This window comes from Epinephelus moara, chromosome 6 (genome assembly GCF_006386435.1).
Source record: "Epinephelus moara isolate mb chromosome 6, YSFRI_EMoa_1.0, whole genome shotgun sequence".
Lineage (NCBI taxonomy): Eukaryota > Metazoa > Chordata > Actinopteri > Perciformes > Serranidae > Epinephelus > Epinephelus moara.
Window position 1 is genome coordinate 20,191,931 of NC_065511.1, and position 17,003 is coordinate 20,208,933.

At 41.1% G+C, this 17,003-nt stretch overlaps 1 protein-coding gene across 2 annotated transcripts in view; it reads right to left on the reverse strand.

Moving 5' to 3' along the window:
* deptor (DEP domain containing MTOR-interacting protein) overlaps positions 1-17,003 on the reverse strand; it is a 43,787-nt gene that overhangs the window by 13,464 nt on the left and 13,320 nt on the right. For both annotated transcript variants that reach the window (XM_050046507.1, XM_050046506.1), the window contains exons 5-9: positions 12,726-12,904; positions 4,886-5,068; positions 4,163-4,300; positions 1,264-1,334; positions 28-132 (exon numbers count right to left, since the gene is read on the reverse strand). In XM_050046507.1, the coding sequence (XP_049902464.1) occupies positions 28-132; positions 1,264-1,334; positions 4,163-4,300; positions 4,886-5,068; positions 12,726-12,904 (676 nt within the window). The remainder of the gene's footprint in view (positions 1-27; positions 133-1,263; positions 1,335-4,162; positions 4,301-4,885; positions 5,069-12,725; positions 12,905-17,003) is intronic.

Below are 17,003 nucleotides of genomic sequence, written 5' to 3' on the forward strand. Positions count from 1 at the left end.
GACTACATCCATCTCTCCTGTTCTTACCTTCATGCCAGCAGCAGCTGCAGGTCCACCAGGGTCCACAGCCTGGATGTGACAGGGTTTGCTGCCTCGCACCACAAACCCCCAGCCCACAGCGTCACCGATAATCTGAAGAACAACGAGAGCACATGTTGATAAGATGACATCTCACTGTTTTTATAACACACGAGTCCTAAAACTCAAAAGGCATTTTAGCACTCCCAGTTCCCTCGTCTCAAAGTCAATGGGTTTTTGGCTAGATGCCTGAAATAAGGTTTGTGGTTAACACAAGGTAAAGAGAATTTCACGTTTTGTTCTGCGACATAAAATACCTCAGTAAACACCTCACTCGTGAATTCTGAAGCTTTTATGTGTCTTAAAAACAGTGGTTGCTAATGAGAGGCTTAAAGACACTACAGCACATCATCACGCCGAACACAGCTTTACTAACTCGTTGTGGTGGTGACGTTATAGCCTAAGGTTAGCTTCTTACTTCTGGCAATTGCATCTACACATAAAAAAAACCCTAAGAGAGGAGTGAATTTGAGAAGATTATCTTGCTTAACAAAAATTGTAAGTATCATGAATGTTTATGCGCCAGAGTTTATTTTCTGCAATAATCTAAACTCCAGTGGAAAAATCCCGTAAGCTTTTTGTTGAGGGAACCACAGTCATGCTAACTTCCAAGCTGACCAACAAAAAAACATCATCCCTGATGTACTGTTTTTGCAAAATTTGTAGTTTTAGCCACTAAGTGGACCTTTGTGGATGGATTCTCTCCATCATATATTGTCCCCAAAAAGTCAAGAACAAACATCCACACTGTGCAACCATGTCTAGAAAATACTGCACACATATCTTATTCAAAATTTTCAGTTCTTGAAGTGTGATAGACAGATCCTTTATTGTCATTGTGTGTTATACAATGAAACTTTGTTGGAGCAATCTGGTTAGCAGCATATAAATGTGTACACATGCACCAACACACACTCACATATTCACCAACATAGGTGATCGCATTTATCTGAGACAAACTATAGAGTGAAATGTGTGTGTTGCATGTGTGTGTGTGTGTGTGTGTGCATGTGCCAGAGATCCTGCTTGTGCACAGGACTTGAGTGCCATGCCTCATGTGTCTACAAGTGTGTGTCTGTGAGAGGGAATGTGTGACTGTGAGTATGTGTGAAAACATCCACGCTGAAGTAATCTTTGTGTGTGTGTGTGTGTGTGTGTGTGTGTGTGTGTGTGTTTGTGTCCTACAGTGAATGTCTTCTTTATAAAAGGTCCTCCTGGTGTCTGCAGCTCCTCTGGACTCACTTGTCTTTTCAGAACTGTTGAGAGAAACACACACACACACACACACACACACACACACACACACACTGTTACTTGCTAACACTGTTACTTGCTACCTTGAAAATCAGGTACAACCACATACATGAGCAAATATATGCAAACAGGCATGAACATGCACACACAAGCTGAAAATACACAGACATAATACTGTTGGTTAAAAAGTGTGTAGAAAGTTCTAATGTCAGTCACATGCTTACGGGACCCGGAGGCTCACTGCTTCCTGAAACAATATAGCTCCCCTTCCCCCTCCTCCAACTTCCCCTAACCATTACTCACTTCAACATGACTCTACTCCAGCTGTTACTGGACTTCTTTGTCTCAAAAAATGATTTTCAATTCCATTTTAAATTCACTGTATTTGTAGAAATGATTCAAAATGTGATAAAACAGAGACCTGGTAGGATGTAGCTTATTGGTCAGCAACCAGGAGCCAGATAGACAAAAACACACACACACACACACATACACACACACACTGTACCAAGCATACAACAATTACCACACATAAACATATTAAAGAGGAATGTGTGCTGAGGATTGCACACATCTCACATACATAAGACCAAAGCATGTGGTTTCATGTGAAATGGAAATGACAGATGAGGCAAGAAATGGAATTGCATTAGATATTTTGATGTTTTTAAGCCACTGTCACTGTCAGCATGTGTTTCTGTCATACACACACACACACACACACACACACCAATAATATGCCAATTACTAAACTTGTAGTTATCTACTAAAAATCCTAATTCTTGACATCCAGTCAGCTAGCTTGTGTTTGTCTTTTTTAATATTGTTTTGTTCATTATTAATCCTTAAAGTGTTTGAGTGTGTTGATTTAATAACTACTGAACACTTTTCTGAGGATTAATCACTGAGATGTCACTGATGATTATAGTTTACAGGAACACTTTGGATGAATGAACGGATAAGGCTTCACTGTAGGTGTGATTTCACCAATTATCTTTGGTGAAATCGCAATACTTTTTAGGGCAACTGTTTGTCAAATGAGCAAAAGGGGAGATTTCAGGGGAGACGCACGTTCCCCTCAATGTTTAGAACATCTTAATTTGTCCCCCCACCCCCAATAACACAGTGGCAGAAGACTTTTATATTAGCAAAATTAAAGACATTAACGGCATACTTTGATGCAGAAAAGGCACAAATTAGTGCATAAAAATTCACAAGAATGCTGGAAATTAAGTGTTTAATGCTCTACATTTTCTTTCAGAGGACCACCAAATCCCCTATTTCATATGTGTCCTGACAGAAACAAAACCTACGCCCTTGCTAATAAGCAAAGATTGAGATTTAGAAACCAGAACCAACTGTGCACACTTCTTTATGAATCTGAAACAAAAGGTGGGTATGCATTTTACCTTAAACACGGCTGTTTCATATAGATTTAAACTCAGAAAACAACGCTTATAAATTGAGAAAACGTGGGCAAAAGTATGCTGGGTCAAACTGCTAAAAGTGCCAAAACAACTTAAACTGCATTAACTCCTTCCACACAAACATGAGAGCACAACAGTACGTGTTCTTGACGAATCGCTTGTGGTCTGTGTGGTACTTCATTCTAATCTGATAAGACACAGGAAGTGAAGTGAGAGGGACCTTTTTATCCTCTTGATCTGGACATATCCATAATCTCTCAGTGGAAATCCTGATCTGATCTGAGGACAACTTATTTCATTAATACATGATCATCTGTCATTTCATATCAGAGGCATATCCTTATTTTCTGTCGGGCTCAATATATGCATACCACCACTTCTGTACCATCTAATGTGGATGTTCTATATGTTTGAAGTCCTTATCTTCGCATTATGTGATGTGCACAATTACCAAGGTTAATGTGAGGCTGAGGGGATTTCTGTGTGTGTGTGTGTGTGTGTGTGTGTGTGTGTGTTGGTTCTTGTGTGTGTGTGCCTTCCTTTTCCTGTTCATTGTGTACAGCGTCTGTGAGTACTCATGTCGAGGGGGGCTCTGGTGCTATAAAGAGACTCTGTCAAGGACTCCCTGTTTGGATTTGACACATCAAAGGAAAACCTCACAGTAGTAGAGACACACAAAGCAGAAAACACACACACACACTCAAACACACACAGCTCAAAGGCATCACTTCATTCAAAACTCCACTAAATGATATGCATGATTATCACTCGCTACCAGCAGCACATATCGATCTTCCTCTGCAGTTAACACGAGGTCATTTCAAGTCCACTGAAATAAAGTGAAACCAGTTTATAGTTTGTGATGAGTAATTTTTTGTGTAGCCTGTTGTGAGTTTTTGTATTTCTATACTTAGAAGAATGTTAAAGGGACAGTTCACCCCAAAATCAAAAATACATATTTTATCTCTTACCTGTAGAGCTACTTATCAGCCGAAATTGTTTTGGTGTGAGGTGCAGAGTGCTGGAAATGTTGGCTGTGGAGATATCTGACTTCTCCCAAATATAATGGAACTAGATGGCACTCAGCTTGTGGTGCTCAAAGAGCAAAAAAATACTTTCTCTTTCCAGGAATCATGACCTGGTTACTGAAGATCTACAGGAAGTGTGCATCTACTCACATATGAGAGGTTCATGCTTGTGACACTGCAAGATGTATAGATAGATAGATAGATAGATAGATAGATAGATAGATTTGACCGATCAGAACACAACGCATTTTGAGGGCACTTACACCTGTATCTTCACATGGTGAAGCACTATCTGACTGCAATCCGACCACCCAAAACACATTCAAATGAAGGTGTAAAGAAGGTCAATGTATGCGTGTGTCCATGTCATCTCACCAGATTTGGGGTTGCAAAGGACAGGTGGACTGCTGCTGAGCGTAGGACTGCTGCTGTAATAACCGCTGCTGCCACAGCTGCTGCTCATGCTGCTCCGCCGAACTCCGACCGCCAACTTAATCTCTTTAGTGGGACTCACTGAGACAGACAGAGACACAGGGACATGTTAGACTGAAGACAGACGAGAGTAAAAGACAGAGCAGGAGGGGAACGCAATACATTCGGATACAGAGTGAAATTAATGAGCGGATTAAACTTTTCATGACTGTGCAAAAAAATGTAACATTAGTTATGTAAACCTGTTTTCCTGTTTTGTTCGCCAACTTCAGTTAAGTCAGAGTTGTTCCCCTGCGACCACTATCTCCAATTATCTACTTATGTTTATAGAGGCCAAATCAACTGGATAATGTAATTGAAGAACATGACAGTTTTCACCATGTTCTTCTACCTAGAAACACAAACAGCTCTACTCTTATCTTTATGTGGCAGATACCACCAAGGACACCAGTTATCATATGTGTGGGTGTGTGTCAACAGAAGGTAACGTAATAGGGGTCAATATGTCACCATTCTATTTCATACAGGACAGAATCCAATAACCAAGGAGAGCATCTAAATTCTAAAGTGAAATCAAAGAACGAAAACTGTAATGGACACACTGAAAGTTTTCTGTCTGTCTTTAATTGAAGAACGGATAAACTGGACATGGTGCACGGTGTCTACCTGAGAGGAAGCTTGTGTTGCCTCCATCTGAGTTCTGTTTGCGGAGACAGAAGGGGCTGTCGTGACTCTCGGGGATGCTGCGGCCGCGCTCGTGAAGAAGTTCGATCAGCCGCCGTCGTCGCCGGAAATTCATCCTGAACTGGTAGAGGAGGGGGCCGTCGACAAAGTGGTGCTTGTTGGTGACTGGTGACAAAGAAAAACAGACAGTGGGTAAATAATCCCATTTGTATTGTATGTATTTAGTCAGTGAAGGAAAAATGCAACAACTTTTGTTCTGATTGGTCTAAAATCTTGAAGCCTGTAACAGACAAACTTTGAACAAGTATCTATCGACACCACTTTGAAATGTTTAGATCACATGAAAAATCACACTTTTATCAATAGTCAAAGCCAGTTTTTGGAAAAATGAGGAAAAAAAACACTTTCATTGTGTTCATTAAATGTATGCATATCTTTGATATTTAATTTGTTGATACCAAATACTTGACTGTGCTCTTTTTAGTTTCTGAGATACAACCATTTTCTTATCACTCTATATCTAGTCTTTCAGCAGTCTTTTGGGGACTACAGTTTCTTTTTAACATAAGATGGAATATACAGGAAAACAGTAGTCCTCTGTGCCCAAAGACTAAACACACTATGACAGGGTGAATGCAACTGATGCGAACAGACTCAATAAGCTCATCAGGAAAACTGATTCTGTCCTGGGAGTGGAACTGGAGTCTTTAGTGGAGGTGTCAGAGAGGAGGATGCTCAGAAAACTACTCAGTATTCTGAACAACGCCTCTCACCCCCTGCATGACACTCTGGGGTCATATCAGAGCACATTCAGATGTAGACTGAGACCACCGAGGAGCACTATAGAACGCCACTGGAGATCTTTTCTACCTGCGGCCATCAGACTGTATAACTCCTCCCCCTTCTGTAGCGAGGAGAGGTGAAACAAAGGACACTGACAGCAATGTTCACCCACATTAGGTGCACTATTACTTTATATGAAGTATATTACTACTGTGCAATATCTTCTCAACATCATGTGCAATATTACTATATATAATAACATTGGTTATCAGGTGCAGTCTGCTTTTCTCCACCATTTCAGTTCATTCTTCGTAACTCTTGTACTTGTCTTGCCCCTACTGTTACTCTATTAGGCACTAGGTTTTGCTTTTGCTCCTTCAAAACACTTTTTATATTGTACATTTGTATATTTTGCCAGATATTTAATACTCTCTTGTTTCTAAAACTGGGCCCAGTGAGTGACCCTGACATGGGGAACCCACTGGTTGTTCTGGTTGTTGCTGGCTGTGAACGTTAAATTGTTGTAACTGCATCAAGTGTTATTGTAATTTGAAGCATTCTCTGGCACAAAAATTCCCTTTGGGATGAAAAAGTTCTATTGAACTGAACTGATGAACTAACTTTGACCTTTTTTTTTTTTTTTTTTTTTTTTTTTTTAAATTTCTTCAGATTTGTGCTTGGGCAAGACAGGAGAACACTTCCGCCACAAGAAGTGAACAAATTTCAGTTGTGGGCACAAATATGTTGAAGAGAAAGAGAGGGGGAAGTAAGGGAAAGTAAAGGCATAGAGGCTTTTGAAACCTCATCATATACCATGATGGATATTTACTGATTCCTGATCTTAAAAGCAAAATCTTGGCTGTGGTTCTCTAAACAATAAAGTATGAAGACGGTACAGAGATGTAAAACATGAGGAACTGCAGCAGGATCGATTATTTCCATCACTAAAACATGTACAGGACATGATCTTTCTCTGTTAAATGCAATTCTATACTAGTTGTTAGTCAACTATGGGAATAATGATGAAACATTTTTCCACAGGCCAGCCCTCACAGATTCGTGTTTCCCAGCTGAACTGAGCTCAGCCAAGCCTGAAACACTGAACTCAACTGAGCAGCACTAAACAAACTGTCCACTGAGCTGAGATCACCTGTGCTCAACAAACATAAATTGACCTCAGAGAGCGTCGACCTCAGCTGAGCCGATAGCAGCTGGACTGAGGAGATACCAGAATACAATTTCATTTAAAAGAATTCACTTCTCACGTGTTACTGTCAATTCACTGTCAATGTTTAGTCCCTGCTTTTTTGAGTGTTGGACTTTTCTTTCTCTTAAGCATTTACAGAATTCAGACATATAAAAAGGCAGTCAAGGCAGAATTTTGGAAAAGTGGAAAATAAAAATTTAAGGATAAAACATATAGCTAACAGTCCTCAGTTTGGAGTGGCTAAATCTGTCATCTATCAAACAATTTTCTTTAAATCTATTGGCCCCTTTATGGTTGTCGTGAACCTCCCTAGACCTATTTTTCTAATTTTTTTCCCTACTTTGAAACTGATTTATGTCTATGTTTGTTCATGTCTCTGGAAAGAAGTTCAAAATGATAGGCTACATACTGTTAATTTAAAAGAATACTACAATTATATAACTACGACATCACATGCAGAAGCAAGCCCGTCAACCACTCAGCTACATACATCAGAAACCTACTCATAAGCTGAAGCCCAAGAGCCTGCGTTTAAAATGTAAGACTGCATTCCCCTTACGTTATATTCAAACCGGTAGTTTTTCATCAGAGGTTGCACTGTAACATAATTTCTAGATGAGTCATCTGACCCGTTTATACGGGATTAAAACAATCCAATTTAAATCAACCCTCCAAAAATGGTTTGAGTTTGTCCTCTATAGCAGCAGCAGCAGTTCCTCTTATCCAACCTCTTCCACTAAGATTTGCAGATCCAAAGACCACACACGGCCCTTACTCTGGTCCCAACACCTCAATTTAACATCATAACTTATTACTTTCCATGATTTAAATAGTTCATACTGCACTTACACGCGTAAATAATGATTTAAACCTTTGATAATTTTACTCTTCCTCTATGGTTGAAGTGAATCCATTGGGGCTTAAATTGAACTACTGGATTATTTATTTGACTGGCAAGGTATTTAACTGACATTTAAAACAAATGCTAAATTGTTATGTCCTTGTCAGGCTGTTGCTTACAAGAGAGCAATAGAAGGTAATATTATAACATTTCCCTTTAGCATATCCTTTGTCCATCCCCCCCGTGTCTTCCCCTAACCCAACCACCTCTCAGCCCCATCCTGGTCAACAATGCACATTAGAAATATCCAACATAAGACACACAGTAAGTAAAGAATCAATTAAACAGTATCTCTACATCTCTCAAATTCTAAGATTTAAATCTCCCCAGATGACAAGCTACTAAAGGCAGTTTCGTTTTGACATCTGTCGGACATTTACTGTATGTCTGATGTCTTTAACCGACAGGGACCTATAACCATTCAGATGTTAAAGGTAGGATCTGGAGGGTTTTCAAACAAAACAAAATATAGACATATACAAATGAAATCCTGCTTAATCATCACCTATGGGCTTCTACTCATGTGTGGTGGTGACTCTGTTTGCAGAGCTCCTGCCCTTTAACTGTATTTTGATGTTTTTGTGAGCTCGGACCGCTTCTGGGCGGAGATTTCCCCAGCCAACGAGAGAGCGCAGGTGCCGCGCCCGAGCGTGTCCGAGCGTGCACCAGTGCGAGCCTTGCCTGAACCTCTTCTGTGAAGCCTTCTTCCGTACCTCCAGGCTCCATACACCCGGGAGAGTTGAGCCTGATAGGAGGGGCCGAATTTGAATGTGTGTTTACAAACAGCAACTGGAAAATCCTCCAGACCCTACCTTTAATTGATTTTCGGAGGAGGCCCTGCCTTCCTGCTCCTTCTGTGATCAAGGCGGAGCCGGTGGCAGCAGTGTGCAGCAGTATTGGGCACCTAAATCTCTGTCTGTTGTCTCAGACTCTCAGCATCCCCTCCATGTGGAGTTTCAGATGCTTCTATCAGGTTTTGCCTCCCTAAATGCAGCACTAAGCGCTTATCTTAACCAGCAGTGACCACTAATGTTCATGTGTGATACTAGATACTGTGTGTTATGTACTATCTGTGTTGCTGTACTCATGACTACTGTCTGTATCTCAAATTGCCCCTGTGGGACATTGAAGTTTTACCTTACCTTACCCTACATACTGCCACATAATCTAGTGTATGTCTACTGTGTTGACATTTAGTTATGGTTTCATATATCAGCCTCTAGTTCACTAAATAACACACACTGAGCTTTTGGTTAGTTCACATGTCCTTTTGTGGTGCAAAGCTTTTGTCAACCTGACAAATCCTTTTATTGTATGTGACAAAAGAAAAACACAAACTATGGATCAGCCTTTAGAGAAGTGTTTTACTCTCTGAACCTCTGTGAAACTGGACTGCTAGTCTGTATTGCTAGTTGTTTTTAATTCTTCTAATGCTGGATTAAAGTGACTTACTGCAGGATAGATAGATCTCGTGTCAGGAGCAGAGTCACTTTAAGATTTACTGTATAAAGCCTCGCCCAGTGTGATTACAGCCTGCTTTTAGCCCACTGCATTTGGCACCGTGATACAGCAACTCCACTCTGACCACTTATGTGATTTATATTTTTTTAATTCACTTAGAGCATGTACATTATCTGCAACTTTTACATCTAGGTCAGTTTCAAAGCTGCCTCCTCTCTTATCTCGGCTCCTCAGATGTACGGCATAGAAAAACAGCTGTCTCACTGTAAACAATGATAACCAAACACAATGAGGATCCATCCAGACTTTCCTTGTTTACATTATATGCGTCCTCTGCTCAGCACAGCAGGGAGCAGGAATGCTACATGAGTAGCATGTTTATAATGTGTTTCTAAAGGGAACTTAAGGCTTGTAAACACATTATCAATGAAAGTAAATTAGCTTAAATAACTTGTGCATAATGATATGAGCAGTGCTAAGGCCAGATATCCTCCACTAATGGAGCAGCTATTTCCTCTGGGAGGATGACACTATGAGGCCAGCAGGAAACAGATCAGGCTCTGTATTACATTAACTAGTGAAGTGGTATTTTTATGATGTATCACTCCTTATGGACATCTACAGACCGTAATCTACAGTCCATAAATTAGTTCCACATGTCAACCACCAGCTGTGTTGAAGGTTATATTGTACATGCTCGATTCCTCAAAGTGATATGATTTATCCTATCGTGCATCTCTCTACCATAAAGTGAAATCTGCAGAACAGTGTCCACTTAAATGACGGAGAGAAAAAAAACTCCAGCACTGACGGCCATGTGACTCCTCTGCAGTAATACACTTCCTAATTTAATCAGACACGGGTGTAAACCACAGACATCAGCGTCAAATCAAATTTCATGTCATGTGGCGAGCCGACCGAAACTCATCCAGCATCTGCGTTCAGTGTGAAACATCATCTCAAATGTAAACTTGTCGTGAACTCACTGTACGGCGGAGAATGACAAGACGAATACACACATGCACACATGCTGTCACCTTGTGTGGGTCAGCATTCACTGTCTAATATTTCCACAAAAAACCTTTGCAGTGCGGAGACATCAACAGTTGTATGGCCTGTACTGTAGCACTGTTAAGTGAAGCAGCTGGCGCCAATTATGCCCTTAACTGGCTTGATGGCCACACCTGGGAGTAGCATGTTTGATTACACTGCACACACAGCAGACGCATTAATCCTTTTTTAAATTAAACGAGAAAAACTCTCTCAGTTCGTCTCAAATTGCCCAATAAACTACTAGAGTGGTGACGTGCAGGGTGCAAATCCACCTCTGCCTGTTCTCTGATGGCTCTTTTTGTTTACACAAGACAGATTTGGTAATGAGTTTATTGTTTTAAGTTGATAACATTTTCAGGATGAACAAATTTATCTTGTTCCTCCTCTGTAATCAAGTTGTTATTTCAAAATGTTTCTAAAATGCTGCTTACATGTTCTAAATTACATTTGTGATAAACAAAACATCTGTACATTTATTAAAGTAACATTTTGAATGCAGGAGTTTGTACACAAAGTGGATTTAGCCGAACCAATCACATAAAACAAGTGTATAAATATCACACAGTCACACAGATAACATGATAGCCCTGGTCACCAGCTCTACAGCCGGTTAAATCCTTTGACCTCCTGATGGCCGTCACCCGTGACATTCAGGTCACATTTTGCTCGTGTTTATTACGCAGTAACATTCAGTTGCTCTGCTCACTCCTGGGTGTGGACCTGAGAAGGTCAGGTCAGGTGACAGATGACTAGTGAAACATAATCCAATACAGTGCGAGATATAATGTGGATCAGTTCAGAACGTCTGGGAGCCTGAAATGAGCTGTAATGAGTTTTACAAGTGGATGAGAATGGGTGCTGGACTTCTTTTTGAATGTTTGCAGTTTCCCATTACACACACTGTGTTGACCTATTTTGTGTTTCGGGTATGAGGGTAGAAGTATATTTATAAGATTTTCGTCATAGCAAGGTGCAACTGTAATCAAGGTTGGATCCATCTAGACATATGTTTGGTGCCAGAAAGGTCAGAAGGGATCCCTCTGTGTTGAAAAGATTTAACTGCACGCGACGACATTTTTTAAAGAGTCAAAACGGTGTGATTAAGTGTTTAGATAAGGTTGTAATCATGCTATAAGGCTGCTTTCACACCTGTAGTTTGGTTCATTTGGTCCAGATCAGGGTGAAAATGATTCACTGTTGCACATAGCTCAGGTGCAGTTTCACTTCACACTGACTTTATACGAACATACCAAGAGGAGTAAACATGAATTCATAAAGACTGACAGACACGTTGATTGGATAGTTTTGGCCTCATCATCCTGCATCATCAGGACTCACGTGGGGAAATCAGGCTCTGGTGACTGACAGAGGATTATGCAACATTTTAATGCCTCTGATGTGCTTTGTGGTGTCACAAGGGGCTCACGAAAAAACTGATAATAAGCATTACAAGTATTACTAGACTGCAAATCGATCGCACATTATGAGTAATGATTAACAGGTAGCGACAGGACAAAAAGAGGGATCGTGCACAGTCATGATTCGCGGCTTATTCCTGTGGGATCAGTGACACACTTTTTAATTGACTTAATGAACTGACAGCCTACACGGAGGTGAATACAAGCACAACAGTTTTAACAGCTTTTGACATTATTAATGAGGGGAGAAAAATCTATGCCAACATGCATACTTGTTACCATGGTGACTAAATGATTTGCATAAAAGGTTACATAAAGGTTATGTAAAAAGGTTCATTTCTTGTTTTACTGTCCTACATATGAAGACATAAGGAATGTACTTTTCAGTAAGGTGACCTCTATCTATGTTGATTTCTTTTGGCTGGATGATCATGAAAAATTTGAGTTTTGTTTCAGAAATGGAGCCTTCTTTGTGCCTTTTCCCCGCCTTTTCAAGCAGTCTCAGTTTGTTTGTTTGATCCGCACCAGGGATCGATCAACAGCTTCCACACCAGCTCACATAAACTGTACTAACCGGGCAAACAGACCTGAGTTTGTTTTAACTAAACCAAACCAAACAAGTTAATTGTGACAGCACCCTGAGTCTACAACAGTTATCAGATTGCATGACCCAAAAGAGCAAAGAGCCAGGACAGCAGAATCAGTGGCCATGATGTACCGCCAGATCTCTCTGCAGGATCATATAGAGGTAAGATGTGACTGCTTGCAGGGGCCACTAGCTTTACTGTCACCAAGTGTCATTCACAGGTCATCAATCTGTCAACAGCCTGACCCACAGTCAGGTTGTGTGCCACTCAGTTGACGAAGCAAAATCTAATACAATTTTACTTGAGACTGTGTGAATGTATTCAATGACCTAAATTTCGGTCACAGTTTTGAATGTACTGACTGACCGATGCATGTGGCACACACTAGTAACAGTTTCTCCGTCTTCCTCACCGTGCTGGATGATGCCATGTTCAAGGAGCCTTCGTCCCAGCTGCTCTGCCTCCTCCCTGGCTGGCATCTCCCCCTCCTGTAGCAGCCAGTCGATAAACTCAGAAGCCACCAGCGCCCGCTCAAATGTCCCGCCCTCCTCCTCCCTGGTTTGTAATAGGTTGTTTTCTGTGGTCATCAGCCTTTGGAGAGAAGAGAGCAAAGTTTTGTTAATTTAACTGGTTAGGAAATCAAAGGGACAGACAGGTGGGTGCATTTAAAAAGCAATCCAGTCCACACTTAAATTTAAGCAATTCATATTTAGCTTTTGGTGTGAACTGTGAATAAATTTAGCATTTTGAATCAATTTAGATTTTCACCTACAATTCAGTACTCTTGACTGTATCAGGGAAAGCAATGAGAATATGCTAGAACATTAATTTTGCAGCTCTCTCTGACGTCTCCATAGCAACAGCTGGCAGCGCTAATGTACTCTGGTAGTGTTTTATACAGTACATACATACCTGATGGAAAAAAATGTGAGTTCTCAGAAATGCTGCAACATTTATAACCACTAGCCATAACATGACCCTATAGTGCTGTTTAATTATCCAAGAGATGCGTTCAGCGTTCAGTGAAACTGCGGTTATTGTGAAAAGTGAAGCTTTTTTTAAGTGGGAATTTCCAGCAGGGAAAATCGTCCGAAGCAGCCACTCTGCCTTTTTCTTTACTCTGTAATCTGCTCAGTCAAAACACACAAACACTGCACTGTCTCTGGATGAGCACTAAAGCCCCACAAGTGAAGCTTAAAACTAAATTAATGTTATTCCTACAGCTTTGTGCACCAGAACTACACATCAGATTAGCACAATGACAATAATACATGACAGTAATTACGTCAGAAAAACCCTCGAGATCTGCTTCACTGACAGTCAGTGGAGGTTTGGAAAGGCTTTCATAAAGTTTCTACAAAAAAACCCACAAAATATCACCACTGAGCAGTAGTTCACGGCTGTTTTATTTAGCGATGTGTGAATTCTGAGCAGTGTTTATCAGAGGATTACATGAAGCGAGTGGTGTGATCTCTTCTGGATGACACACACACACACACACACACACACACTCAAACAAACACAATCAGACAAGTACACACATGCACAGAATAGAATTGCTGACTCTCTCCCTTTAAGCACACACTCACACCTGTCGCTCACAGCCAAACACACTGTCGCCTGAACATTCACACAGTATCAGTCAGCCAGGCAGTGGTTGTAAGAAACAATAAGCTTTCTGTGACACACCTGGGCATGTCACAACATGCGCTGGTGATGAGCTGCGCCATCAAAGAGACAGAGATACCAAACTTTCCACATCGCTGTTGGCTCTGTTTTGTTGGCGGTAATTACATTCCCACATTCTGGTTTTAATGGCTATCAATCATTCACTGAACTGTCAACTGTACACACCAAACAGTTAAATACAGACAGGAAGGTTTCATTTATAGACGTAATAGCAGCTTGAAGATTTGATGGAATGCTTAGAATATTAACTGAACTGATATTATGGGAAAGTTGTCAGATGAAGCCTCACAATATTTGCATCCTATAGCTAACGCTTCATCTCCACCAATTCTAGAACTATTTGTTTCCTACAGAGTAGACTCACAAGTCAGTCTTTAGACGCTTTGCTTAACTAAAGACTGATGACTTTCTCCCTGATTCTGTGTTTAGAAGGGCGGATACAATTTCAGAGTTTAAAAAAACTCCCTACGTTGCAGAACCAATAATAAATCCGCAGGGCAGTCCTTCAGTGGCTTGTTGAACTCTTGTGCTTGTAAACATAGTCCGACTAGAAACACGTGTAGCGGTACAAAATGGCTCAAGTCGCTGCAAGTCCTTCATTTCCACAATCTTGTGGACTGAGCACACGTTTGATAAAACGGAGTTAAATCTCTCGGCATCCATTTTCAAGCTCTCTGTGTGTTTGTTTCCTTGCGGACGAGAAAAGGGGGAGCGCACATTTCCGGGAGGGCGTGTCCTTTTCAAAAATGCAAGAGTCGTTGCTTTGTTGCCGGCCGTTTTTGCCGGTGTGTTAAATACACTTTAGAAAGGAGTGTCCCCAGACTATCAGAAGGCGGAGATCTCTGATTGTCTGGTGGCGAGACTACCTACAGAGAGCAGGAGAAATCACGGAGTCAGTGGTGGGGTGTTGTGGTGAGTTTAGATGAGGGGTTGCTGTGCGTTCGCTGGTCGGTATTTGCATAAAGTAGACGAAGGCAAATCATGCATTCTCTCGTCCAATCGTCCATTATTAACAGGCAAATCATCCATTATTTAATTATATTCGCTTAGAGTAAGGGGAAGGTATAATAAGTTTTCTTCTTCCTGCTCCTTTCTGACCAAGGAGGGTGTAAATTGAGGGTTGCACTGTTGTTGTATTTTGAGTCCATCCAGTGCGATGTAGCTGACTCATGAAACTTGGACCGAGCTATCAAACTAGGCAACATCCTTCTAAAATGAAACAAGATACGGCATTGACTTTTTCTTGCCTTAAGTGTTTTCATCAATAGATTTTGGTGATTAGATTGTTTAGATGGAATAACAGAAAAGTTTATGAGCAGGCCACCATGTTTTTTTCTGTTTGGGTTACAGGGTTAGAGCAGAGAACCCAAGACCGCCCAACTAGTATGCATTTATCCAATCAGGTGCATTCCATGACACTAACCATTAGAGAATCAGAACCCACCAACTTTTTCGGTGGGTGCACCAATCAAGTGAGTGGAGCAGTGTGTCCCCTAGCATCCTCGCTGGATCTGGTGGGAAGGCACTGTTGGACTCCAGGCTTGGAAACTTTAAGTGTCACCAACCTAATTAGACCGGGTAGAAGAACCAGTGCTGTCTATCTGTCAGTGAATGGATAATCTTTAAATCTCTCTGAACTTCAACGTGGGAGTGACTTTTTTTTCACAGGTTCATGTAATTCAAGAGATTAAATGAAAAGACTGATGGATGGTGGGTGACAGGAATACTTAGATGTGCGTATTATATGCTTTAACTTTCTTTGCAAGTTAGACAAGAAGATTGATACCACTCTCATGTTTGTTGGCTAGATCTGAAGCTACAGCCAGGAGACAGTTAGCCTAGCTTAGCATAATGACTTGAAGCAGGGTGAAACACATTGCTCTGTTCTGTCCTAAGGTAACAAAATCCACAAATCAGCACCTCTAGGGACCACTTCCTTTTCCTGGAGTCCCTGCTGGTTGACTGGCACCTGCTCCCAGAAGTTACTCGGATCTTCCACACTATCGGGTCCATAGAGCAAGCGAACTAGAAACTAACTGCGCCTCAGAGGCTAGCTTCCACTGGCCAAGCGGATACCGTCCGGTTTGGCTGGTAACTTGAAAGGGGATGAAAATCATTTACACGGGCAGTTCTTCAAGACTTTAAAATTGATATTGGACCAATTGGAGCAAATCCTGATTGTGAAAAGAGTCATTTCATTGTGGTTGTGATGCTCAAAAAAATATATCCACTGATTTACAGACATGTCTTCTGTCAAGTAAGCCTTGAGGGCAAGTCTTTTTGGGCCCAATGGCACCAGGTGACAGACCCAGTTGTAATTCCACATTTGGCCACTAGGTAAAACTGGCTTCAAAGCCTGGCACTGTTCCTGAGGGTTTGGTCACAGCCAAGAAGTAGTCAAGGATGTCAGCCTTAGAGGTGCTGGTTGGCAGATTCTGTTACCTTTGGACAGAGCCAGGCTAGCTGTTTCCCTATGCTTCCAGTCTTTATGCTGAGCTAAGCTATTTGGCTACTGGCTCGGGCTACATATTTACTGATATGAGAGCAATATTGATTTTCTCATCTTACTGTCAGCAGGGAAGCAAATAAGCAGGTTTCTGTTTGGCACGGTCAAGCTATCAGCGTGATTATTGTTTATACATTTCACATGAGAGAATTTAACACAGGATGCAGAACATTAGTGGTAAAACCTCCAGAGAGCTGGAAAACAGCGTCTAATTTAATGAAACTAAATGACGATCCTAATATGTGAAATTAGACTAAATGAAACCTGAATCAGGTGCAGCTTGCAAAAAGCCTCCTCTCTGCAAATCCTCAGAGTTCTGTCTGCCAGAAAAATCCCCTTTGTGTGCTTAATTCAATGCAGGTCCACATTTCAAGAGAAGAATTACATTGTCATTACACGTGGTCCCGAGGTGAAATTTCTCGAAGTTCAGCTGTGGGTTGAGTTAAATATATAACTGCAGCTTAGATGCATAAAAGAAAACCATGTGAGGTGCAC